This window comes from Elephantulus edwardii, unplaced genomic scaffold (genome assembly GCF_000299155.1).
Source record: "Elephantulus edwardii isolate Elephantulus edwardi_28Jun2011 unplaced genomic scaffold, EleEdw1.0 scaffold00315, whole genome shotgun sequence".
In the NCBI taxonomy this organism is placed as follows: domain Eukaryota; kingdom Metazoa; phylum Chordata; class Mammalia; order Macroscelidea; family Macroscelididae; genus Elephantulus; species Elephantulus edwardii.
This window is the reverse complement of record NW_006400065.1, coordinates 1,096,604-1,123,483: the sequence shown is the minus strand read 5'-3', so window position 1 is coordinate 1,123,483 and position 26,880 is coordinate 1,096,604. Positions and strand designations below refer to the sequence as shown.

The 26,880-nt window shown below is 50.5% G+C and overlaps 1 protein-coding gene across 1 annotated transcript; it reads left to right on the top strand.

Annotated features, from left to right (window-relative positions):
- Positions 1–23,950, top strand: EXOC3L2 (exocyst complex component 3-like 2). The gene is made up of 9 exons (XM_006901225.1): positions 1–108; positions 3,475–3,576; positions 3,712–3,812; positions 4,006–4,116; positions 11,517–11,652; positions 18,066–18,188; positions 18,496–18,651; positions 19,540–19,661; positions 23,579–23,950. The coding sequence occupies exons 3-9, from the start codon at positions 3,769–3,771 to the stop codon at positions 23,865–23,867; spliced, it is 981 nt and encodes a 326-aa protein (XP_006901287.1). The 5' UTR covers positions 1–108; positions 3,475–3,576; positions 3,712–3,768; the 3' UTR covers positions 23,868–23,950.
- The last annotated feature ends 2,930 nt before the right edge of the window (positions 23,951–26,880 follow it).

Here is a 26,880-nt window from a genome sequence, read left to right as displayed (position 1 = left end):
GTCCTAGGGCTGGTGGACCTGGTCGCTCTGGAGAATGGTGAGCTGGGGCCTCTGCTGTCTCCTGGCACCCTACGGGGTTTGGAGGACGAATGCGTCACAGATGTGAAGGTATGGCAAACTTGACATTGGCCATAACGGGGTGGGAAGGGAAGTTCCCATTGCATCTGAGGTGATCTTCTGTCCTCCTCAGTTTCGCTGTTCCCATCTCCCTCTTCCTTTGCAAACTTCTAGATTCTTCCCCACACCCTGCTTAGCTGGAAATATAAGCCCATGTTGTCATTTCTATCTCCTGTTCAGTCTCATCACCCAGGCATCCCATCTGGCATTGAGTCACTCTTTAAAATTTGGTACATTCAGATACTTCAAACATTAGAGGTAGAGAAAGTTACAGAGCCACAGCTTATAGACCCAAAGGCATTAAAACCCCAAGTATGTTAGTTGGGGAGAGGTCCTGCTGATTAAAATGGCCCTAGACATAAAACCTCACCCTGGCCAAGATACCCTCTGCTTGAAGGCTAGACCTGGCCCCAAATACTGAAATTGGAATATTGCCAACTTGACAGCCTCAAACCCCTCGGACCTCCGAACTGAGCATACTCACATCCTCAACCTGTGACCCAGAAGCAACACTTGACCCGAGATAGAGACGTGCAAAACTTTCGGAGCCCAAACTCAGTGTTGTCAAATTCAGTTCCAACCAGGGCTTTGAACCAGTTCAGTAATTGCCATGGTAGCATGACAGTTGCATAGCAACCAAATGTTGCTCATGGTATTTTGACTCAAGTAGGCTTGAGTATCTCTGGTGGCCTAGTGGCAAAGAAGCTGCACTGCAATCCCGAAGGCACACGGTTCGAGGTCATCAGCTGCCTCTGAAAACCCACTGGAGTCAGCTATGGGTCAGTTCCAACTCTATGGTACACAACAACAACAACAACAACAGGCTCGAGTATGTCAGCAATGATGAGGATGGCACAGAATAGGGCAGGGTTCAGATCTATTGTTCATAGGGTCACTGTAAGTCATACTCAACACAATGACAACTAAGAATAAGAAGCATCAAACAGGCTGTGCCCCACTCAAAGATGGCGACCCAGAAAATAACAGTGGCCGGTTTCTGGAGAGCAGCACACACTCGAAGCGGTGTGATGGGCTGCCATCTTTGAACAGGGCACAGCTATTTGTTTCTTAGATCAAACAGCTATGGGGAACACATGAAGTTGCTCCTCAATTCCAAGGGAGCTCTGGTGGGTAAAGTGTTGAGTTGCCAACGCAAAGGTGTGTGGTTTGAATCCCCCAGCTGCCCTGCAGGTGCATGATGGGGAGTCTTCTCGACGAGATGTACAGCCTTTGAAAATCAACTGTAGGATCAGCTGTGGGTTGGTTCCAACTCGGTGGTATACAAACACAATAACAACATGCAATGCATATATGGCCCTTTCCCCAACCTGTGGGGGCCCCTCGTGCTATAGAATGGAACTGCTCCCCAAAGTCTCCTGGGCCGTAGTTTTATCAAAGCAGATTGCCAGGCCTTTATTCTGCTCTGCTTCTGGGTGGGTTTGAACTTCAACTGATCGCTTAGACCCTTGGAATTCTTGAATCACAGGATCTGAGGCTCTTGAGTTAATTATTCTGCAGAACCTGAGAATAGAGCCTTAGGACCGTGAACTCATGAAACCATCGACCCTTGAGTTCAACAGCTATTAAACGGAGGAAGCGGGAAACTGTTGACCCGCATTGTTTAGGGAGCCAGAGTTTCTGTTTATGATGATGGAAAATTTGGCCACAATAGCTAGTGAGCGTTTGCACAAGGTGACTGATGTAACTGGACTCGCGTGAAAAAGGTTGATTTGGAAGATGTTGTTGCAGATATTTTTTGCAACAATGGAAAAGGGAACAAAGCCGCCCTCTGAATTTTATGCATACTCTGTTAACAAAACAAGGACCATTTCAACATTGTTTACCTGCTGGATTCAGCAGCATTAATTGTATCCACTATGTTGCGCAACTCTGACCACTATCCAGTTTCAAAATTTCACCCTTAAGAGAAGGTCAGTGCCTTTAAAGCAAGGAGTCCCTCCACCCTCCGTACCTCCCACCCCTCACCATCACCATCACCCACTGGCCTTGAGTTGATTCCAACTCTTTGTGATCCTCCATCAGGCTTCCAAGACTATAAATCTTTTTTTAAATCTTTCTCCCAAAGAGAGATTGGTGGATTCGAGCCACCAACCTTGTGGCTAACAGGCTGACATGTAACACACTAGACCAACAAGGCTCCTTTTCCTCCTACCCGTGGTAACCACTAATTATTCTAGATACCTCATCTAAGGGGAACTAAACACCATTCATTTCACTCAGCATAATGGTGTCAGGGTTCATGTATGTATCCAAACTTCATTTTTTTTTATAGCTGTGTAGAATTCCACTCCACTTTTGTTTATTGATTTTTAAAAATATTTTATTATGTCTTTGGTGAAAGTTTGCGTAACAGATTAGTCTTTTCCAGGTGACACTTTTTGTAAAAATTTTGCAGTAGGGAAGCTCTGGTGGCTTAGTGGCAAGAAGCCACACTGCAATCCCAAAGGTGTGAGTTTCAAATCCATCAAATGCTCTGCTGGAGAAGGAGGGGCAATGTCCTCCTGTACCAGTCAGATCTGATTTAACGGTACACACACACACACACACACACACACACACACACACACACACAAATTGTGCAGTGACACCAACATATCAGCATTGTCTTTCATTGGACTTCTAGTTGTTCTGTCTTCAGTACTCTAGTTTCCCTGCCCCTCATCTTTGCTTAGGGTAATTAATTGCTCTTTTGGTTTCCTTTTTAAAATGGCAAACCTTTGTGTACAAATCTGTTCTTTTGCTAAAAGGTGACTTCAGAGAATAGTTTCGCTTCAAAGTCTAAATATTCATTTGTTGGTGGATGTTTGGGTTAAACCCTGGGTTGCTTACCAGCCTGTCTCCATAATAATTATAACCTATGGAGCCGTTCTGCTCTGACCTTCAGGGCTGCTCTGAGTTCAATCTATGGCAATGGGTCTTAATAGTTAATTGCACGCACCATCTTTCAGTGAAAATATATGCCTTTTGCAAACCACACAGCCTTTTGCTCTTTTATTTTCCTATGCACTCTTTGCACATCTGTGCATTATTTCCATGGGCGTGTTATATGCAAAATAGCATACACACCACACCTTGTCATCTTTTGATGGACGTTTTGGGTGTTTCTGCATCCATTGTAGGCGTGGGTGTGGATTGCAGGCTTGGGTGTGGAAGGTGTGGGGGGAGTTTTCCGGTCCAGTCTGCCCCTTCCGCATCACCTTGACTGACCTCAGTGATAAATGGATTGTCAGAGTATTTGGGCTGAAGAGGAAGAGGCTGGGGGGGGCCAAAGAGGGCAAAAACCCCTCAGGCCAGATAGTCCCAACCCCTGCCTCCCTCCCCACCTCCTCACTGCAGGCTCAGACTCGGGCAGCCCTGCTTCGTGTGCTCCAGGAGAATGAAGAGCGTTGGGGGGCCGTTGAGGACCAGCCCAGCAGCCTGGCCCAGGATGTGTGTGAGGTAGGGCCAGGGCCAGGGCCAGGGCCGGAGAAGGAGAGCAGCTGGACAGCGTGGGGTGGGAAGGTGGAACCTCGTGCTTACTAATCTCTCCCCCCTTCCCTGGCCCCTGCATCCCCCCTTCCCTGGCCCCTGCAGCTGCTGGAGGAACACACAGAGCGTGCCCCCCGCATCAGCCAGGAGTTCGGGGAGCGGATGGCTCACTGCTGCCTGGGAGGCCTGGCGGAGTTCCTGCAGAGGTAGGGGAGGCAGGGCAGGTAGGGGGCCCCAGCACCCTGGATCCAGCAGAGGATGGAGAGATGAAAGGGGATCAAGGGAGGCTGGAGAAGGATGCGAGGCGGGGGTCCCAGGCTCTGAAGGGCCAACCACCTGGCAAGGGGCCGTGCTCCATCTGCCATCACCTCCCTCCCGTCTCTTCCTCTCCTCCACCAGCTTCCAGCAGCGCGTGGAGCGCTTCCATGACAACCCAGGAGTCCGGGAGCTTCCGCCTGACACCTACATCAGCAGGACCATAACGCTGGTCAACTGTGGGCCACCCCTGCGGTGAGAACACGCAGGGTGTGCAGGGGAAGGGCAGTCCTGGGGGACAGGAGAACTGGGGTGCCTGGATGGCTCAGCAGGTCCAGCTAGCATGCGTGTGCAAGGGGGGTATCAGAACCACAGGATGTGGGAGGTATAAAAAGAAGGGACGCATTCATTAGATTGATAGACCCAGTAGAGCCCTGAAGAATTAGAAAGGCCCCGTGTGGTGAGAATGATCTGAGCTCAGCTACTCACCTGAAGGTTGATGGTTCGAACCTACCCAGCAGTGCTGAGGAAGAAAGGGCTGGCAGTCTGCTCCCATCAAGACCGCAGCCAGAAATACCTTGTGATGTAGTTCTGCTCTGTACCACGTGCGGTCACCACGGGCCAGAACTGATTTCACAGTAATGGGTTTAGTTTTGGAGTTTTAATTACCTAGGAGCCAACCTCAAAGACTGAGAATGGAAGGTTTGGGGCGTATGTGTTTTAAGCCATTAAAAAAATACTTTAAAAAAATTGTGTTGGACAATGACTAGGGAGGAGAATAACTATAGAAGGAGAATTGATGCCTTTGAGATTTGGTGTTGGAGAAGAGTATCGAGGTTACCATGGACTGCTAAGAAAACAGATTCATCCTGAAGAGGGTTAAACCAGGCTGCTCCTTGGAGGCAAGGATTCTGAGGCTTCGTCTGACATACTTTGGTCATGTTGTAAAGAGATGCCGGTCGTTGGAGAAGCACATCATGCTTGGGAGGGTGAAGGGCAGACGCAGGAGGGGAAGGCCCTCTAGGAGGTGGATTGATTCGGTGACTGGGGTTATCAGGATGAGTGTGTCGGAGACAATGAGATTGGCACAGGACAGAGCAGAGTTTAGGGCTGTTGTACATAGGGTTGCTATGAGTCGCAAGTGACTTGACGGCACATAACAACAACAACACTGTTAAAAATTGGTAGTGCATTCAGCCAATTCAAAATTCAAAAGATACAGAGGCTATCTTTTCACAGAAATGAAAAGTCTCCCTCCCAGCCCAGAACAACCAATAGTAGTAAGTTTCTTCCAATGTCTTTGCAGAGACAGTGTACGTTTGCCGTAAGTAACTGTGAATTTGCACCTGCATATATCCTATGCATATATTACAGTATGTTGTTGTTGTTGTTAGGTGTCATTGAGTGTGATTCATAGCAACCCTATGAACAACAGATCTGAACCCTGCCCTCTCTGGTGCCATCTTTACAATCTCTGACACATTTGGGTCCATTGGGTTCCTGTGTCAGATCACCTGACTGAGAGTCTTCCCCCCACCTTTCCAAGCTTGATTTCCCTCTCCAAGGAATAGCCTCTCCTAGCAACATGCCCAAAGTATGTGAGACGGAGCTTTATCATCTTTGCCTTCAAGGAGCACTCTGGTTGCACCTTCTCCAAGACATCTATTTGCTAGTTTGGCAGTCCATGGGATGTTCAGTGCTCTTCTCCAACGCCACGGCTCAAAGACATCCATTCTTCTGTCACCCTCATTCACTGTCCAGCTCACATTTATCTTCAGAGTATATTTTATATGTTAATGTCAGAAAGCTGGTCAATGACTAGGGATGATAGAAGGAGAATTGATGCCTTTGAGCTGGGGGGCTGGAGAAGAGTATCAAATATATCATGGACTGTTAGGAGAACAAAACATTTCATCCTAGAGAGAGTGAAGCCAGGCTGCTCCCTGAGTCAAGAATTCTGAAGCTTCATCTGACATGCTTTGGGCATGTTGCAAAGAGAGACCGGTCCTTAGAGAGGAACAATCATGCTTGGGAGGGTAGAGGGACAGAGAAAGAGAGGGAGACCATTGGTGAGATGGATTGATTCAGTGACTGGAGTAATGAGAGTAGGTGTGTCAGAGACAGTAAAAAGTTGGCACAGGATAGAGCAGTTTTCAGGGCTGTTGTACATAGGGTCGCTATGAGTAGCAAGCGACTCAATGGCACATAACAACAAACAACATATTAACTATTGTGCTACTCCATAGCTTTATAGAGAACAAAATAACATGTTTTGCCATATTGTAGTCAGTTCAGGAGAGCCCTGGCTGGGACTGCTCCTCTTAAATATCGGTTGAGATTTCACACTTTGCCATGTAGCACTTTCCCCACTGCTCTGGTTACTTGATCGGCACTGAAGTTGTTCGAAGAGGCGTTCTCCTCTTGGCCAAATGCAGAGGGCTCAGAGCTTAGGTTGTACACCAGATTAGGATGGGTCAGTCAGACTTCACCTTCTTCAGCTCCATGCACTTTTTCTCTCTGAAGTCCCTGGCTTCCCCTAATTGCAGCCGCCACCACCATTTCCACTACAGAAGCCCCAAGTCCTTACAATCCCTAACAAATCTATTTTTATATATTGAAATGTGTATATCTCCTACATATAGTGGGAGTGCTGGTGACACAATAGTTAAGCTCTCAGTTGCACACAGAAAGGTCCGTGGTCTCGATCTGCCGAAGGAAAAAGACAGGACATGAGCTTCTGTGAAGGCCGTAACAGCCTTGGAAGCCCTGCAGGGCAGCTCCCTTGTGTTCTCAAGGGTCAAGGGGAGTGAAAATCAACTCAAGGGCAATGGGTTTGGTTTATTTAAATGGACTGTTGTTGGTAGGTGTCTGTCAGGTCCACCAAGACTCCCATCGTGACCTGTGAAAAGAGACAGAAGCCTTGTCCTGTCTTGCGCCAACCTACAATCTCCACCACACTCGAGTCCATTGTTAAAGTCACTGTGTCAATCCAGTTACAGACTAATAGAGAGAGAGACTTACAAGAAGCTGCACTGCAATCCCAGAGGCACGTGGTTTGAATCCACCAGGTGCTCTGCTGGAGAAGGAGGGACAAACTCCTCCTGTACCAGTCAGAGCCGATTTGATGGTACATACACCAGAAAATAATAATAAAAAATTAAAAAAAAATATATAAAGAGATAGACTTAAATAAATATGCATTTCATATTCAACATATGACATATATGTTGTTACCTGGTGCCACTGAGCCTTTATAACTTTTGTAACAACTCACTAGGACCTTATAGGACAGAGTAGAATTGCCACTTAGGGTTTTCTAGGCTGTAATCTTTATAGGAAGGGACCCTGGTGGTGCAGTGGTGAAAGTGCTCTGTTGCTAACTGCAAGATGCTGGTTTGAACCCACCAGCCACTCCTCAGGAGAAGGAGGTCACAGTCGGAGGCAAAGATGATGAAGCTTCGTCTCACACACTGTGGGAGTGTTGTTAGGAGGGGCTGTTCCTTAGAGAGAGGCACATCATGCTTGGAAAGGTGGAGGGGTCGGTGAAAGAGAGGAAGACCCTCAAACTGATGGACTGACACAGAGAAGACAGCAGTGGGCTCAACAGTGAGGCGGTGAGGGTGGCGCTGGATAGGACAGGGCGTAGATCTGTTGGTCCTAGGGTTGCTGTGAGTCGTACTTGACCTGAAGACACCTAATAACAAACGTCCCTAAAGATCACAGCCTGGAAACCCTATGGGACAATTTTACCCAGCCCAGCCTGGTTGCTAGGGGGAGCTCTGGAGGTGTAATCTGTCGGGAGGTCTCCAGCAGTTCGAATCCACTAGTGCCTACACAGGAGAAAGATGAGGCAGTTTCCTCCTGTGCGATTTAAGCCTTGGAAAGACAAATTGCATTGGGAAAGTCTGCTGTCAGAGACCTTTCCAAAGTACTGAAGAGCAACGATGTCAGTCTAGAGACTAAGGAGCGCCTGATCCAGGTCGTGGTCTTTGCAGTCACTTGCTAGGCATCAGAGAGCTGGACGATGACTAGGGGTGATAGAAGGAGAGTTGGTGCCTTTAAGCTGCGGTGCTGGAGAAGAGTGTTGAATATACCACAGGCTGTTAGAAGAACAAACATCATCAAGTTCATCCTAGAGAGGGTGAAACCAGGTTGCTCCTTAGAGGCAAGGATTTTGAAGCTCCATCTGACATAATTTGGGCATGTTGTAAGGAGGAAGCAGTCCTTGGAGAGGGATGTCATGCTTGGGAGCATAGAGGGACAGTGCAAGAAAAGAAGACCTTGGATGAGATGGATTAATTCAGTGACTGGGATAATGGGGGTAGGTGTGTCAGAGACAATAATATTGACACAGGATAGAGCAGGGTTTAGAGCTGCTGTACATAGAGTCTCTCTGAGTCACAGGTAACTCAACGGGCACATAAAAACAACAACAACCTGATGAAGGGTTGCAGTCACTTGGAGAAAGTTCATTTGTGTGTTTGAGTTCATAAGGTTTCTGTGAGTCAGAATACTCCATGGACGGTCAAAAGAACGAACTGATAATGTCTTGGAAAAGATGCAGCCAGAGTGCTCCTTGGACGGCAAAGCTTCGTCTCTCTTATATTGGACTATTGCTGGAGGAGGCTATTCCTTGGAAAAAGACATCACGCTTGGAAGAGGCATCATGCAGGGGGACAGAAGATGAGAGGAAGACCCTCAGCGAGATGGATGACACAGTGACTGCAGCAATGGGCTTACGTGTATTGGAGATGAGGATGACACAGTTGTAGTTATCATGTGTCGTCGAGTCGCCTGTGACTCACAGCAACCTTGTGTACACCAGCTCTGAACTCTACTCTGCCCTGAGCCTGTCTCACTGACTCCGACACACCTAGCCCTTTGCCCCAGTTACTATATCAATCCATCTCAATTGGGGTCTTTCTCTCCAGCGCTGTCCCTCCACCCTTCCAAGCATGATGTCCTTCTCCAAGGACCGGTCCCTCCTGGCGATGTGCCCAAAGTATGTGAGACAGAGTTTCAAAATCCTAGCCTCCAAGGAGAAACTTGGTTTCACCCTCTCCAAGACAGACTTAATTGTTTTCTTGGCGGTCCTTGGTATGTCCAAGACTCTTATTCAGCACTACAACTCAAAGGCATCGATCTTTTGTCATCTTTGTCATTGTCCAGCTCTCTGATGCACAGCAAGTAATTGTGAAGACCATGGTCTGGATCAGGCGCACCTTAGTCTCTAGACTGATGTCATTGCTCCTCAGCACTCTGGAGAGTTCCTTGACTGCAGATTTTCACAGTGTAATTTATATTTTGATTTCCTGACTACTGGTATGGCACAGATCTAGATCTGTTTTCAAGAGAGTCTCTGAGTCATACTTGACTCCATGACATCTAATAACAACATCAGTCAGAATGACCTAAAAAGCAATGAGTTTGGGTTTTGGAATATTTCTGGGAGCAGAGTATTTGAGAAGCTGGACTCTACAAAGAGGAATGTGACATCAGGATTGGAGAGAGACTCATCAATATCCTGTGTTATGCAGACAACCCAACCTTGCTTGCTGAAAGTGAGGAGGACTTGAAACACTTGTTGCAGAAGATCAAGGAATGCAGCCTTCTCTATGGAATGCACCTCAATGTCAAGAAGACAAAAATTCTTAACACTGGACCAAGAGGCAACATCATGATGGATGGAGAAGAGACGGAAACTGTCCACCACATCCATCTTGCTTGGATCCACAATTAACACCCTTAGTACCAGCAGTCAGGAAATAAGGAGACACATTGCCCTGGGGAAATCTGCAATTAGGGACCTTTTCAAATTATTGAGGAGTAATGATATCAGTTTGAGGACTAAGGTGTGTCTGACTCAGGCCATAGCCTTTCCGATCACTTGTCATTTTTCTGAGCTAGACAGTAAAGATGGATGACAGGAAAAGAATTGACACCTTTGAGCTGGGGTGTTGGAGAAGAGCACTCGACATCCCATGGACAGCCAAGAGAACAAATAGATACATATGTCTTGGAGAGGATGCAGCCAGAGTGCTCTTTGGAGGCAAGAATGATGAGGCTTCGCCTCACCTACTTTGGGCTTGTTGCTAGGAGGGGCTGTTCCTTGGAGAGGGAAGTGATGCTGGGAAGGGTGGAGGGTCGGTGAAGGAGAGGAAGACCCTCGACCGAGTGGATCGATGTGGTGACTGCTGCAATGGGCTCTTGCGTGTCAGGAAGTGTGAGAATGGCGCAGAATAGGACGGGGTTCAGATCTTTTGTTCACAGGGTCGCTGTGAGTCATACTAACAACAACAGGGAGCAGACTGCCAGGTCTTTCTCTTGTGGAGCCACTGAAGAGGTTAGAACCACTAACCTTTTGGTTAACAGCTTAGCACTGTAAGCGGTGGGCTGCCAGGACCACCTTATATGTGCCTATGCATTTATAGACAAGAAAGCCTGTTTACCTATGAACACATATGTTACATTTTTTTGTTTCTTTTTTAAAAAAAAATCAACAGTAGATTATTGTACATTCTTCTGCTCTTCCTCCTTTTCACAGCTGGGGAATCTTTTTCTGTATGCTGCATGAGAAGTTGGAATTTCCACATGCCTTTTTAATATCTGAACCGTATTTTCACTAGTAGCTGCACCGTCATTTATTCAGCGGGTCTCGGATGGAGTGGGTGTTGAGCTCTGCTCTTTCGCAGACAGTGACTTTGCACACGTGTCATGTCATAAGTGTGGGGACGGGAGGAACTCAGTCCAGAACCTGCGGTGTCGGGGAGCTTGTGTGGGTCAGCTGCGTGGACAGTGCCCCACTGCCCTCCACAGGCCCCGGGCCAGGCTGCTTGCTCTTCACCTAGGGGAGATCATAGACCACTAAAATTATAGGAACTTGGAAGTCTAGAATTTTAGATTTAGAGAGATCCTGCCCCACAGACTTTGGGAATATGAAAATCATTATCTTTGTGGGCAAGCCTTAGGTATCCCCACATTCACCCAGGACAGCACCAAGGGAAACTGAGACCCAGAGAGACCCTTCCCCTCCTCCAACATACCCTAACCCTACCCCAGATATGCCCTAGCCTTCTGACACCCCCTAGGCCCTCAGACATCTTCCAGCCTCCAACCTGCCCAGTTCCCTGTCACTCCCACACTTTCCCAAGCCCTTAGCACCCCAGACCTTACTTCTGGTTCACCCCAGTCCTCTCTCTGCCCCTGATCTTCCCCAGCTTCCAGATACTCCCAGACTTTGGCCAGTCCCCCAAAACTCCTCGGACTTTGCCCCAGCTAACAGCCGCAGACCTCGCCTATCTCCCACACTCCCAGGACCTTCCAGACCTCAGACCTTCCCCAGATCTGCAGTACCCCCAGACTTTCCCCAACCCCTTGACATTTCAACTTTCCCGGTCCTTCAACACCCCCAGGCCAGAGCATCTCCATCTCCCCACACCCCAAGACCTTCCCCAGCCCCCTCCTATCACCAGATCTCTCTTCTCTATCACCTTGACTTCCCCAGGCTTCCTCAGCCCCTCAACACCCCCACACCTCCCCCAGCTCCTCCTTGCACCCCCCCCAGCCCCAACCTCCTGCAGCTCCATCATCAGGGGAGACACAGGCAGCTGTTCTGGATGTTGGGGTTCCTGACTCTGGTTCCACTGATTTCACAGGACCCTGGCTGAGCGACTGGCACGAGTGGGGCCCCCTGAAAGTGAGCCGGCCCGGGAAGCAGCAGCCAGTGCTCTGGACCGAGTGACCCGGCTCTGCCACCGAGTCCTGGCAGACCTGCTCTTCCAGGAGCTGCAGGTGAGGAGGGGCAGTGCCAGCACAAGGGGGCATTCCCTCCCCAAGTTCCCTTCAGCCCGAGACTCAGAGTTCAGGGGACACAGATGAGAGGAGGAGACTGGCCCTGCCTGGGCTGCTGGTGGTGTGTGGGGGGCACAGGAAGGAAGTGGTGGAGGGAAGTGGACAGTGGAAGGTGGAGAGGCCCCAGCAGGAGGAAAACTTGAAGATGAGTGGAGCCTCTCTTCTCTGGGGTCCCCTAAATTCTTGCCTAGCCTCTCCTAGGTCCTCAAGCCCCATCCACCCACTTTTGAGACTAGAGCCAGTGTGAGAGTTCCTATGTGGAGGAGGTTGCATGAGAAACAACACTGGGATGTGTATTATCGTATCTGCTTAACATGTGTGCGTAATCCATGGTGTGTTATCAATTCTCATTCTTTCTGGGGCTCCCAGCCCACTGGGAATAAGAGCCAGAGTCCACTGCATGAGCCCCGGCATCATCTGTCCCCTTCCCTGTGACACTACCTCTGCTCTCTCTGCTCCAGCCCCACCCCCAGTCTCTTGGAACTTGGCCCTGGGCTGCTGCCCCAGGGCCTTTGCACTGACTGTGCCTTTGAGCCTCCAAGGTTCTCCTGCCAGCAATCTACAGGGCTCTCCCCTTTCACCTCCCCAAGTCTTTACTCCTTTGTCACCTTCTCTCTGACCACTTCCCCAACCTCTTTATTTACAATAGCTGCCCCTCAAGCCCCCCTCTGCACTTCCTGCTCTGTTTGCCTCCAAAACACAGCCGCCTCTGTCACGCCAGCTTTTATTTATTTATGTTATTATCTGTCTCTTCCCATTGGAATGTTAGCTTCTCAAGGGCAGGGATTTTTGGAATGTGGGGTGGGTGTTTTTTGTTTTTTTTTTTTGTTAAGCGTTGTTGTTTTTTTTAAAAAATAAGTTTTTAATCATGGAAAATTTCAAGTGCGGAAGGGCAGAATGACCCTTTGTGACCCCTGTCACCTGGCTTCAGTAAGCCACGACCCCTGGCCAACCTCATTTCGGCCCTTCAGCTGCTGGCTTATTTTAAAGCGCAGAGCGTATCCCTTGCAGCCTCTCATGTCATCCATCAACACTCCAGCCTGGATCTGATTTAACAACAACAAAAAATCCAAACTCATTGGATTCAAGACACTTTGTACTTACAGCGACGCCGCGTGCTGCAGAGTAGAACTTCTCTATAGGGTTTTCTTGGCTATGAATCCCCCCTCCCAGCTAGGACCGACTGTGTATGCTCCAACCTCTTCCCCGGAGAAAGATGACCCAATTATTTCTGCCTGCAAAGATTTTTTGTTATGTGCTCGGAGCCGTGAGTGGATTCGAACCCACAGAGAGGCACTGACTTGGGGTTAGCGGCCCAGTTCCCTATGGGGTTCCACCACCAGAGCTCTCTTGGTTCTCACAGAGTCCCCCTGAGGTAGGTCTGACTTGTCAACTCCACTTTACAAGGGGAGGAAACTGAGGCTCAGAGGTGCCGAGTCCAGGAAGTCGGGCAGGAGTTTGTAAGTCTGGATTTCAAACCGGTCAGTTCTGGTTAAACTCCCTGCTGAGAATTTGCATTTTGATCCCAGATGGATGAGATGCGAATCAACAGACCCTCGGGGCAGAGTCTAGTAACATCAGACGCAGAGAGAGATCCCCGCTAAACTGTGGCTTCTGTTTGGATACATCTTGTGTGCTGGAAGTGAAAATTTTCAGCCGGGAATTGGACAGGAAGGAGTCCGTTCAGAGTCTTGCTATGATCTTCAATGAAAAGCCATTCTGAGCCCTCACCCCCCCTCACCGCCCCCAGCCCGTAGTGTTTTCAGAGTGGGTCACTAACCAGAAGTTGGGTGGTTCAGCTCACCAGCCACTCTGGCCAGAGAACCTCCCCCGTTAACATTTACCCCAGTTGCCATGGCTCAGAATCCACGGTGGGCAGTGGGGTGGAACTGAGGTAGATTTCTACATGGTTTCAGAGGCACGCGTGGCACAATGTTATATACACTCGGATACTAACCAAAAGGTTTGTGGTTCGAGCCCACCAGCTGGTTCCCTGGGAGCTAGCCGTCGGTTTCTGTAAAACTGACAGCCTTGAAACCCCTGTGGGTCGCTCTCCTGTGTCCTAGGGGGTATGTATGAGTCAGAGTCACATTTTGGGATCTATGGTTTTATTTAGATAAAGACATGTGTGTTCCAGGTGAAAGCTTACACAGCAAATTAGACTCCTGTTCAACAAGTTCCACACAGATTGTCCTATGATCTTGGTTATTTACTGTCCCTGCAGTGTCACCACTCTCCCCACTGTCCCCCCATCTGCCCTGTTGTCCTTTACCCCTTTTCCCTGTCCCTCTTGCATTCGGGTGAATGTTGCCCGCTTGATCTTGTCGACTGTTCTAAAAAAGCACATTCCAGAACATTGCTGGTTCCTTTTCGGACCAGTCTATTTATTATTTGATCAAAAGATGACTTCCTGGGGTGACTTCAGTCCCAGGTTAAAGAGGTGTCTAAGGGTTTTTGGTCAAGGTGGGAGTTCAGCTATGTCTGTCCTTCCAATAAGTCTGGTCATTGTTACGAATTTGAATCTTGTTCTACATTGTCGTTGTAGCTGATGCTTAAACAGTGCCCCCTTTTGTTGTTGTTGTGTATTGCTGAGTTGGAACAGACTCCTAGTGACCCTTCAGAGGGTTTTCAGAGGCAGGAAATCACATGGGAGGCAACTGCCCATCCTTCTCCTGCGGAGCAGCTGGGGGGGTTGAACTGTGTGCCTTTGGATTGGCAGCACAACTGTTAACCACTAAGCCACCAGAGCTTCCTATTATTTAAAAAACAAAGCCCAGGGAGCTCTGGTGGTCTAGTGGCAAGAAGCTGCACTGCAATCTCAGAGGCAGGCGATTTGAATCCACCAGATGGAGAAGGAGGGGCAGTCGCCTCCTGTACCAGTCAGATCAGATTTGACAGTAAACACACACAAAATAATAAAAGAAAATTAAAAACAACAACAACAGCAACAAAACAAAACAAAAACTCACCGCCATAGTCAATTCTGATTCATTGGGACCCTCTAGTGGGTTTTCAAGATTATAAATCTGAATGGGAAGAGAATGCTTACGTACAGCAGGTTGGCTGGTGGATTTGAACTGCCGACCTTTGGGTTACAGCTCACCATGCACACAGCACTGCATCGCCAGTAGGAAGGTCTAGTGGTGTGGTCTGCGGGCGATTGCTCTCCTCACCCAGGGCCACCACTGCTCCGCCCGGCTGATCCCAGGAGCAGCTCCACAGGAGACGAATGAGCAGTCTCCCCACCCCCCGCCCCCAAGTGACTTGAGCCTTAGAAACCCGCTGAAGGACCAGCTACGGGTCAGGTCCAGCCTAACCGCAGTGAGTGAGTGGGTGTAACTTAAAATACACATTAACAAACACGCTGTCCTCATTGATTCCAGCTCCTGGTGTAAATCTTTACAGGAGGATGACTGCTCATCTCCCACACAGCAGCTGGTGTATTTGAACTGCTGCCCTCTCTATTGTGCATTTACTCCCCCAAGGCTCCTTTTATATGTATGATGTTGCTGTGTACCGTCGAGTCGGAATTGACCCATAGCTGACTCTCCAAGCCAGTTTTCAGAGGCAGTTAACTTACACGGGAGGAAATTTCTCGTTCATCCCTCAAGGAGCTCCTAGTGGATTTGAACTTCATGCCTTTGGGACTGCAGTCCTTCGGGGATCCAGCCCCAATATGTAGGGAGAATTCCGCCAAAAGGAGGCACCAGGTTGAAATGAAGATGCGGAGAGGCTAATTGCTGATGACAAATAGCAAGTTTAATATTCTGGCAAGGGTATATATACACACACACACACACACACGTCTTAGGAACATGCCTGCAGGGGTGATTGCATTATCTCTTATCTGTCCGACCTCAATACAAAACAAAGACATCTTCTGGGATATCCTGTGATATCTATTGGAAAACAAGAAGATATCACATTCCTAGAATTCTGAGGCCTTTGGTCCCTCCTTATTCATTAGCATACTGCTCCCTGGAGTTGTAGAAAGTTATAGAAAGTAGTTATAGAAAGGATGGTCAAGCCAAGATGAGTGGTCTTGCTGTTTTTACAATGCATTGCTGATCCTGCTTTGCAGGTTAGCCAGGCCCTGACAGCTCCTTACCACGGGCCCCCCTGAGCTCCCTTATAAATATATACATATCCTTAAAGTTCAGGGAGATACAGAGCAGGTGTGTATAGGTGTGTTAACTGTGGGGGTAGTGGTGGTTAGATGCCCTGAGTCAAGTACAACCCATAGCGACCCTGTGAACAACAGATCTGAACCCTGTCCTATCCTGTGCCGTCCTCACAAATCTCTGACACACCAGGGCCCACTGCTGCAGTCTCTCCACCTGGTTGAGGGTCTTCTTCTCTTTTGCCATCCCCCCACCCTTCCAAGCACAATGTCCTTCCCCAAGGAATAGTCTCTCCCAGCAACATGCCCAAAGTATGTGAGAAGAAGGGAGCTCTGGTGGCCTAGTGGCAACAAGCTGTGCTGCAATCTCGAAGGCACGCAGTTCAAATCCACCAGATGCTCCGCTGGAGAAGGAGGGGCAATCTCCTCCTGTGCTAGTCAGATGAGATTCAACAGCATGCAACAAATGAAAAGAATTAAAAAAAAACAACCCAAAAAACTAAAACAACAAAACAAAGAATGTGAGATGAAGCTTCATGAGACTTGCCTCTATGGGGAACATCTCATCTGTTGGGAGGGGGGGAGTGGAGAGAGGGAGAGAGGTGTCTGTGCATGTAAGCAAATGAATCTCAGACAAAGTGGGTCCCTTTTCACCTCCTTCCCCAAGAATCACACAGGACCGGACGTAGAGAGGGAGAGAGGTGTCTGTGCATGTAAGCAAATGAATCTCAGACAAAGTGGGTCCCTTTTCACCTCCTTCCCCAAGAATCACACAGGACCGGACGTGTTATGTAGGTTATTGCAGACGCCCTGCTTTACAGGAAGCTTGCAGGTCCTAGTTATGGAAGCTGGGCCACTGCCCACATGAGGGACAGTACTGCAGATTGTAACCCCATCCCGGGGACAGCCCCACGGCCCACTCTGATTCTAGCATTTTGCCCCAACCTGCCCCCCTTCCCTCCCCTGCCCCATTCGTGATCACTCATTGTTATTGTTGTTAAGTGTCATCGAGTCATAGGCGATTCATAGCGACCCTATGAACCAAAGACCTGAACCCTTGTATACTTTCATGGTTTCTCCAGGTCCATAGGGTTTCCGGAGGCAAACTATTTCGGAAGTGGATGCCACTCCTTCATTAAGCCAGTTAAAACCAGTTGTAGAGGACTTGCATCTAACTCATGGTAGCCCCATGGGTGTCAAAGTAGAACTATGCTTCCTAAGGGTTTATTCCAAGGGTTGATTTATGTTGTTACGGAGGTAGATTACCAAGTTTTTCTTTCAAAGTGCTTCTGGGTGGACTTGAACTTGCAACCTTTCAGTTAGCAGATAAGTGTGTTAACAGTTTTAATCCCCCAGGGACCTGAGATCACTCACTACCTCCTATGCCATCTCCCACCTGGATTCTCCTTGCCCGTACCTTGTGCCCACCACCTGGTGTGTTCCCCCCCACACACACACACTCCCGGTTCTGTTAAGTCTCACACCCACTTCACCCCTCTCTGTGTACAACTCAGCCTCACACTCTGTCTCCCACTCAGAATCTCATCGACAGTTCCCAGTGGCTTTGGGAGAGAGTCCAGGCTCCTCGCTAAGCCCCTTCCCTCTGTGGTCTGGCCCTTCCCACCTGATCCCTGCCCACATCCTACCCCACCATAGGGACCCAACCTGTCACTCATCTCACCTTGACAGCCTCTTAGAAGTCCCCACCCTCCTTAGTTTAATGTGCTGTTGTTGCCATCTTGGAATTCTTAGCTTTTAAAGGATCATCCATTCTGTTTCATTTTTCATAGAGCTCCTCCACAATTATCAGTCTTGCCAGCCTGTTGGCTCTCCTTTGGTTTTCAATAGGCTCTGCATGCCTGTGGTTTCCTTAACTTAAGCTTCTCCTTTGCAACCCTTACTTCCTTCCAGTTTCAGCTCAGCTGCCCCCTCCTCCAGGGACCCCCCCCCCCGACTGTGCTGAACAAGATTCCCTCTGAGCTCCCCCAGCCTCCTGGGCGCCCCCTGCCCCCAGCTCTGCCCACTGGAGGACCTCATTGTCTTGGGACAGATCTGTCTTTCCCTTGGTTGGAGAGCCCCCTGGGAGCAGGACTTTGGGGGGCGGGCGTCTTTGTCCTGCATCACCCAGCGCAGGCTGAGTGAGGAGTAGGATTTTGGGAATGTGTGTTGAGAGAAAGTGAAGAAAGAGGGTGGAAGGGGGGAGAGCTGTGACTCGCGCCCCTGTCGCCCGCAGCCCCACTTCAACAAGCTGATGCGGAGGAAATGGCTGAGCAGCCCTGAGGCCCTGGACAGCATCGTGAGTACGCTGGGCGCCCAGGCGCTGGCGCTGCGCCGGATGCAGGACGAGCCCTACCAGGTACGCCTGCTGTGGAGACGGGGGACCCCAAAAACAGGGACTCGGGTGGAGGAGGGTGCAGACAGGATGGGGGGCACTGGAAGGAGGGTCTCTGGGTTATGGAAGAAGCCTTCTGCGGTGAAGCGTGACTGTGGCCTGGTGATAAAGGCGCAGGGAGGGTATCACCTGCTGGTACCTGGGTCAGCTGGGTTAGTGGGAGTCGGGGCGAGGAGGGAGATGAGGAAGGGGCGGGGCAAGGGGGAGGGGAGGAGCAGGATCACTTGACTGACCCTCCCTGTCTCTCCCCCCACCTCCCACTCACCCCCAGGCGTTGGTAGCCGAGCTGCACCGCCGGGCCCTGGTCGAGTACGTGCGGCCCCTGCTCCGTGGGCGCCTACGCTGCCGCTCGGCCCGAACCCGCAGCCGCGTGGCCGGGAGGCTGCGGGAGGACGCGGCGCAGCTCCAGAGGCTGTTCCGGCGGCTGGTCAGTGCGGGAGGGTCGGCATGGGGAGCTCAGAACCCAGGGAACCTTTGACCTCTGAGGACCCCTGGACTGTTAGCTCTGAACCAGGGGAGGCCCGAAGCACAAAGGGGAATGACCTCATTTAACCCCTGGAATGGATGATGCTCATAAAAATTTTTTAATTTATTTTTTAAATTTTTTAATTATTGTTTTTTGTGTGTGTACCATCAAATTGAATCTGACTGGTAGAGGAGGAGATTGTCCCTCCTCTTCAAACCTTACGCCTGTGGGATTGCAGTGCAGATTTTTTTGTCACTAGGCCACCAGAGCTCCCCGCTAAGAAAAATTTTTAAAGCTAGTTGCCCTGGGGTCGAGTCAGGCTCCAAAGTAGAATTCTTACAAAGTAGAACTGTTCCATAGGGTTTTGGTGGATTCCCCCCCCCCCCCCCCGTCTTTACAGAAATAGCCAGGCCTTTCTTCCACGCTACCAGTGGGTGGATTTCAACTACTAATCTTTGGCAGTCCAGTGCAATCCGTTTCCACCACTAATGGCCCTGACAATGGACGGGGACTAACTATTATTATCCTCATGTTACAGCTGAGGAAACTGAGTCACCCTGACATCCTGGAAAGCTTTGTTATTCATGCAAAGGAATAACAGCTTCAGGAGGATGGGGGAGTTGGCACTTTTATCCCTAAAGGATTTTCAAGGACCTAGACAAGAGGCTTATTTCTTTCCCCTGGAGATTTCCAAAGGCCAATTTCTGGACCCATTTTACAGACGGAGAAATTGAGGCCAGGAAGGGCAGGGGAACTGCATGGGTCCGGGTCATGGGGGAGGGAGACAGGAAGGGTTGGGAGGGGCGTGGGGGTGAGGGTATGAGCCCCGTCTGGGTCCCTCCCCTGCAGGAGTCGCAGGCCTCGTGGCTGGACGCGGTGGTGCCTCATCTGGCCGAAGTCCTGCAGCTGGAAGACACGCCCAGCATCCAGGTGGAGGTGGGGGTGCTGGTGCGGGACTACCCCGACATCAGGTGAGCGCCTGCGGCCGCCTGTCCCCTAGGCCCGCCCCGCCGCCTGGCCAAGGTCTCCGCGCTTGGCATCCGTCCGCGCGTTTCCTGCCTCCGGGCGAGGGAGGGAGGCGGCGAGCGTGTCTGAGGGCCGTTTCCTGCTGGATGTAGGGCGTTATTAATACGATTTCCCTCCTTCGCCAGCCGCCGCCGCTGCCGCCACCGCCACCAGGGCTCGCAAACAAACAGGCGGTGACCGGAAGCCAGGGCAGGAAGGGCCGGCCCCGCAGGGCAGCCGCGGGGGCCTGGGGACACGCATGGGCACGCGGGCGCGCACGCACTGCCACAGGCCCACCCTGGCAGGCCACCGCCTCTCGGTGTGACCCTCCCTGCACCTCAGTGTCCTCCTCTGTTCCCGTGGGGATAACCACACCCTCTTGATGGATGAACTCCTCACCATCATCCAAAAACTGGGGCAGCGGTTACGAAGCGCATTGCTGTCCAGTCGATGGGAACTCATGGTGACCCTGTAGGACTGAATAGAACTGCCCCATAGGATTTCTGAGGGGCTGGTGGCTTTGAACCACTCACCCTTCCGTTAGCAATGAGCTCGGGATCACTGATTTAATAACAAAGCTGTTATGTTGTTGTTCTATGCTGTCTGGGTGCAAGAGACTCACAGCTGACCCTCCAGTGGGTTTTCGGAGGCTATAAGTTGTCCATCTCTCTTCCCTCAGGTCAGCTGGATTTATTCTTGCTTATTGATAGTGCTAAAGAGTTGAGCTGCCCACCTAAAGGCATGAGCTCTGAATCCATCAGCTGCTCCAAGAGAGAAAGATAGACAGGCTCCTCTCATGGGACAAACGGCCTTTGAAAACCCACTTGGAGGGTCTGCCATGCGTCAGTCCCGATCATACAAAACAACATAACAATATATTGAATCCTGAGGTCGGACCAGACTTTCATAGAGGTGTCTTATATGCACAATCTATATAGGAAGACCTATAGTAGAAATTCTCCTTAGGCAGTGAGCAGTTAATACAGAGAAGTTGGGGAGCTCTGGTGGCCTAGTGGCAAGGAGCTGCAACTACAATCCCAGAGGTGAACGGTTGAATCCACCAGGTGCTCTGCCGGGGAAGGAGGGACAATCTCCTCCTGTACCAGCCAGATCTGATTTGACGGTACACGCACACAAAAATAATAAAATAAATATAAAAAAAACTAAAAAAAAAATACAGAGAAGTTGCCTCCACTCAGGCACCTAGAAAGAAAGGCCTGGCTAGCTACTTCTGGGGGGAAAAAAGAGCCCTTGAAAACCCATTGGAGCACAGCACCCCTCAGATGCATGTGTCAGACCAAAGTTGAGGGGAACCCACAGCATGGGAAACATTCTTGTAGCAAATCAAAGACACGTGAAAGGAGTGTGTGTTGTTGCACTGCTCATTGAAAGGTTTGAGGGCTCCAGTCCACTGGTGGCTCCAGTGAAGAAAGCTAGGCAGTGTCCTCCCGCAGAGATTTCCATCCTCGGCCCAGAAACCGGTGGAGAGCAGCTAGGAGTCAGCCACAACTCGATGGCAAAGGGTTAACATAGGCAAGCAAGGCCCAACACTTTTGGTTTGGGTTAAAACATTGTGATTTGAGTGAAAGCTTGCAGAGCAAATTGGTTTTCCATTCAACCATTCATACCTATTGAAAAAAAATCTTAATTGCCAACCAACCCTGTTTTAAGAACTGTACTTAGTAGATCATGCAAGCCTCCCCAGGCCTTGGGAGGAACTGTGAGTGTCAGAGGCATACAGATATTAAGTAGTTTTTTTAAAAATTTTTTTTGGTGTGTGTGTACTGTCAAATTGGATCTGACTGGTACAGGAGGAGATTGCCCTCCTTCTCCAGCAGAGCATCTGGTGGATTCGAACCACATACCTCTGGGATTGCAGTGCAGCTTCTTGCCAGTAGGCCACAGAGCTCCCTGATTAAGTGGGTTTGGTAGTGCAGTGGTTAAGTGCTCATCTACTAACTTAAAGTTCAGCAGTTTGAAAAAAAAAAAAAAGTTCAGCAGTTTGAATACCCCAGCTGCTCTGAAGGAGAAAAGATGTGCTAGTTTGCTTCCTATAAAGAGTGTCTCCCAGTCGGAACCCACTCATAGCTGACTCTCCAGTAGGTATAAATTGCACAGGAGCAATTTCTCCCAAGGAGCAGCTGGTGGATTGGAACCACCTGGCCTTAAGTCGGCAGTGCCATTTCTTACCACTAAGCCATCACAGCTCCATCCCACAAAGCCTGGGAAAGCATTATGAGATCCTTCTGGGGTCTGGCCTGTTTTTTTGCTGAGTTGGGATCAACTCCATGCCAAAGGGTTTAGTTGGTTTTTTGTTGTTTTGTTTTGTTTCAAATGTCACAGCTCACAAATGGGCAGTGTCGGGACTTGAACCCTGGCAGCAAGGTGGCTGTGGATGTGATGTGCTTGGCCATCACCCATCTTATTTTTGAAGCCTGGATGGCGTGACTTGGTGGCAGCCACACATCGAGGTCTTAGTCTCTAGCATTTGGGCATCTTGTACCCAGAGACCCCAAACTCCATATAAACAGGGGCAAGGCATGTGCTGGGCTCGGAGGTGAAGGTGGAGACCCTGAGTGGCCTGAAAGTGGTGGCAGAAGTGTCAGAGCTTGCTTTATTCTAGCACAGCTGTGCTATGGACAAGAATAAGGGCTGTGGAACTGAATGTTGGATTCAGGATCTTGAGTTGAAAAGTGGTGGTCATTCTAGAGCTGAGTTTTGGATCCGTGATCTGGAATTGAGTTGGAAAGGAAGGAGAAAGTTCTAGAATGTTGTGTGAGCACAAAGCTTCTGACCAGAGTGGAGGAGGGGGCCCAGGTCTGGTTCTGGACTGGAATTTTGGGTTAGTTTGATTCTGGACCTGGATTAGGGGTCTTCCCAGGCTGAACCTGAGGGTGAAGGTGAGGATGGGGTTTTGGGAGGTGAGTTGAGTTTTGGGAGAGGGTTCAGGATGGAGAAGTGGTGGAGGCCAGTGGTGAAGGTTCCAGACCTGGACGTGAGGTGAGGTGAAGTGGGAGTTGGCAGGGGAATGTAACTGGAAGGTTCTTTGGATGTGTGTGATGATTGACCAAAGTGAAGGCGAAAGTTTGCTGTGGAGAGCAGAGCTCACACAGATGTGAGGGGACCGGGAGGGGAATTTAGGAGATGTTGGAATTAGATTAAAAGGTATTTTACACAAGAGCTGGGGTGGACAGAGCAGATTACCCTGTTGGGCTTAGAGGAGAAGGTTCTGGAATCATTGCGACTGGGGGGATTTGGAAATGGATGAAGGTGAAGGGGTCTGGAGGTGTAGAGAGGATTAGAGAGATGGTGTAGGGGCGGAGCCTGGTTTGTGTGGGGTCTGAAGGTTCTGATGTCTGAGTGGGGTTTCCAGGTGGTGTAGGGGAGGGGTCTGCATGTTCTAGGGTAGTGGTAGGTCTGGTGTGGGGGCGGGTTCTGTAAGGGTGGTATGGGGCAGTGACTGATAATTGGGGTGGGGTCTGGTGTAGGGAAGGGTCTCCTATAAGGGGTCTGTCTGGAGGGGAGATAGATGTAGGGGTGAGGTCTAGTGGAGGGGTGGGTTGGAGTGTAGGAAAGGAGTCTGGAGGGGCCTATGAAAGGGAGGGCTTTTGGGGGGATTAGTGTAGGGACGGGGGTCTAGGGTGGTGTGGGGGCGGGGTCTAGTGTAGGGGTACGGTGTGGTGTAGGGGAGAGGTCTGGAGGGGCCTGTGAAGGGGAGGGTAGGGTTGGGGTCTGGAGGAGGATCCCGCCTGAGAACTAAGCCTGGCTGGGGCTGAGATTCTAGGGGATTGTGGCTGAGACAGGTAGGGGTTCGGGTGGGGTCCACACCTGGTCTGGGGGTCTCCAGCGACCATGGCCCCACTGTCCTGCCCTCTGTCCCCAGGCGAAAGCACGTGGCGGCCCTCCTGGACATCCGAGGTCTCCGCAACGCCGCCGCGCGCCACGAGATCCTGGCGGTGGCCCGCGACCTGGAGCTGTCTCAGGGGGGCGCGCTGGCCGCCCCCCGGGACCGGGCTTTCTTCGCCGACATCCCGGTGCCACGGCCGCCCTTCTGCCTCGGCCTCCCGCTGCTCCTCGGCCGCCTGCCCCTCTCCCGGCTGTCCAGGCCCCGGCTGGCCTGTCTGCCAAGGCCTCGACCCCCGACTTCACTTCGACCCCGGTCCCAGCCCTGAGAGCCCCCCAAGCCTCCTGTCCACCTCCGAGACCCCATCTTTGCTGCTGACAACCCCCCTCCCATTCCTGACCCCCCTCCTGAAACCACAGACGCCTTGGGGTCTTCTCATCAACCCCCAAACTCAGAGGGGAAACTGAGGCCAGGGGGGACAAGGACTTGCCCATGGCCACACTGTCCACTCCTGGCGTCCCCTTCCTGCGTGCCAGGTGGGGTGTTGTTTGGACGGCTCCCCAGAAATAGCCCAGTACCCCCTTCCCCCTCGCCTCAAGGTCTGGCCAAAATCCAATGTATTGAAGAATGTACGATACTTAGAATAAAGAGGTTTCTATTTAACATGAGGAAGGGCTGAACCCGACCGTGTGGGGGAGGAAGGACGGGGACAAGGCCAAGGTTAGCTCAAGGCCAGGCCTGGGGCCAACTCCTGTGAGCTGAGAGCCAGCAGGCCCGGCCCCCCACTCTGCGCCGAGTCCCCAGGGCGATGGGACAGCGAGGCAGGGCCCGGGCGGCCACGCTCTGGGGTCCCCGGCTTGGCAGCCAAGAGGCTGGTCTTTTCCGGGCCTGGCTGCCTGGCCTCGGCCCGCCCTGCCATCCATCCTCGGCCGGGAAGCCGCGTGAAGAGAGGAAGGAGGTGGGGGGCAGGGTGGCGGCATCCAGGGCGCCCTCCTGGGTTGATGCAGGAAAAGTCACAGGGTGGGAAAATGCCCAGCCTCTTGCCCCCAGCTCCTGAAAGCTCCTGGTCCCCATGGAGACGTTGAGGTCACCTCCCCGCTGACCCTTGCCCCTCCGGCCTGCTGGACAGGACTTGACAGCCGTTTCCTGGCATGGGTTTATTTTATTTTATTTTCTTTCTGAGAAGTCGGAAGGAGGAGACAGCCAGGGGTCAGGGTTGGAGCTAGAGTTGGAACCTGACACACGTTCTAGGAGGTGAGAACCTAAGGATTCTTGGAGCTCTGGGGCTGTGTGACCCTGGGCAGAATGCTGTCCCTCTCTGGTCCTCCCTAGGAAATTGTGAACCACTTTTTGCCCAGATCAAGGTTAAAGTAGAGAAACCATACTCTTCTGGCTGCTGTTGTGAGCTAGTTGTCGAATTAACTGCCTCATTCCTGGCTGCCTTCAGAACTAGATCGCCTGGTCTTTCTTCCTAGTCACTTTTAATCCAGGAACTCCTGAAACCTCTTTGACCTGATAGCAGCATGCAAGCATCTGCTGATAGACAAGTAATTGATTATAGGTGAGGGGCCAGGCATCAAACTGAGCCGTCTCCCATGGGAAGCAAGAGCTCTACCACTAAACTGCTTTAAAATGACTCCTCCCCAGACACAATGTCATACATAGAGGTGCTGAGGAATCACCAACGGGCTGCAGTTTGTAGGCCTTTAATCAAACTTGAGTTAACAAGTTAGCTTGGACAGTGTTCTCTTCAATAATAGTGTCCTCATTCGCTTGAGGTGGTTGTTAGGAGCCGTGGAGTTGGAAGTGACTCATAACTGGCCCTCGGGCACGGGCTCCGAGGCTGTGCAGAGAGGGGAGGAGATTGCCCATCTTTCTCTCTTGGAACAGCTGGTGAATTCACACCTGCCTTTGGATTGACAGCACGACTCTTTACCCATACGGCCATCACCAGAGCTCCCTGAACATTGCTCGATCAAAATCTCTGTGTGTGCCTGCTTTCATTTCTTTGGGGTATACACCAAAGTGTGGAATGACCAGCTCATGTGAGAATTCTATGGCTAATTTTCTGAGAAACTGCCAAACTGTTTCCCACAGCTGCTGCTGTTGTTGGTTTTTGGTGTTTTTTTTTTCCCCCTTGTATTTTTAAAATCAGTTTCTTGGGGAGCTCTGGTGGCCTAGTGGCAAGAAGCCACACTGCAATCCCAGAGGTACATGGTTTGAATCCATTAGATGCTTTACTGGAGAAGGAGGGACAATCTCCTCATGTACCAGTCAGATCTGATTTGACAATACACATACAAAAATAATAAAATTGAAAAAATAAATTTAAAACCAATTTCTTGAGAGATAATTTGCACTTGCTGCGGAGGGTCAAGGACTGCAGCCTTCAGTATGGACTGAGGCTCAATGTCAAGAAGACAAAGATTCTCACCACTGGACCAATTGGCGGCGTCAGGATGGATGGCCAAGAGATTGAGAGTGTTCACAGCTTCAGTTTGCTCGGCTCCACAGTCAACACTCTTGGCAGCAGCAGTCAGGAAATCAAAAAGCATATCACAATGGGAAAGTCTGCTGTTAGGGACCTCTCTAAAGTACTCAGGAGCAACGGTGTCTCTCTGGAGACTAAGGTGCACCTGATACAGGCCATGGTCTTTGCAATCGCTTGTTATGCATCAGAGAGTTGGACAATGACTAGAGAGGACAGGAGAGTTGATGCCTTTGAGCTGTGGTGCTGGAGAAGAGTACTGAATGTACCATGGACTGCCAGATGTACCATGGACAAACAGATTCATCTTGGAGAGGATTAAACCAAGCTACTCCTTGGAGGCAAGGATTCTGGGGCTTCGTCTGACTTACTTTGGACATGTTGCCAGGAGGGACGGGTCCTTGGAGAGGGACATCATGCTTGAGAGGGTGGAGGGACAGCGCAGGAGGGGAAGACCCTCTATGAGATGGATTGACTCGGTGACTGGGGTAATAGGGATGGGTGTGTCAGAGGCAGTGCGGTTGGCGCAGGATAGAGCAGGGTTTAGGGCTGTTGTGCATAGGGTCGCTATGAGTCGCAAACGACTTGACAGCACATAACAACAACAACAATTTGCATTGTGTGCAAGTCACTCTTTTAATGTGTCCGGTTCAGTCCGTTTCACCCACTGGTGTGGAATGGATTCTGTCTTACAGGGATTTTCCATCAGATTCCTAAAGCTGTACATCTTTATGGAAGAAGACTGCCCATCGTTCTATGCAGAGGTACTGGTGGATTTGAACCACTGACCTTTTGGTTAGCAGCACTACTCCATCATGGCTCTTTGTGGCTCAGTAGCCCTTAATATACAGAG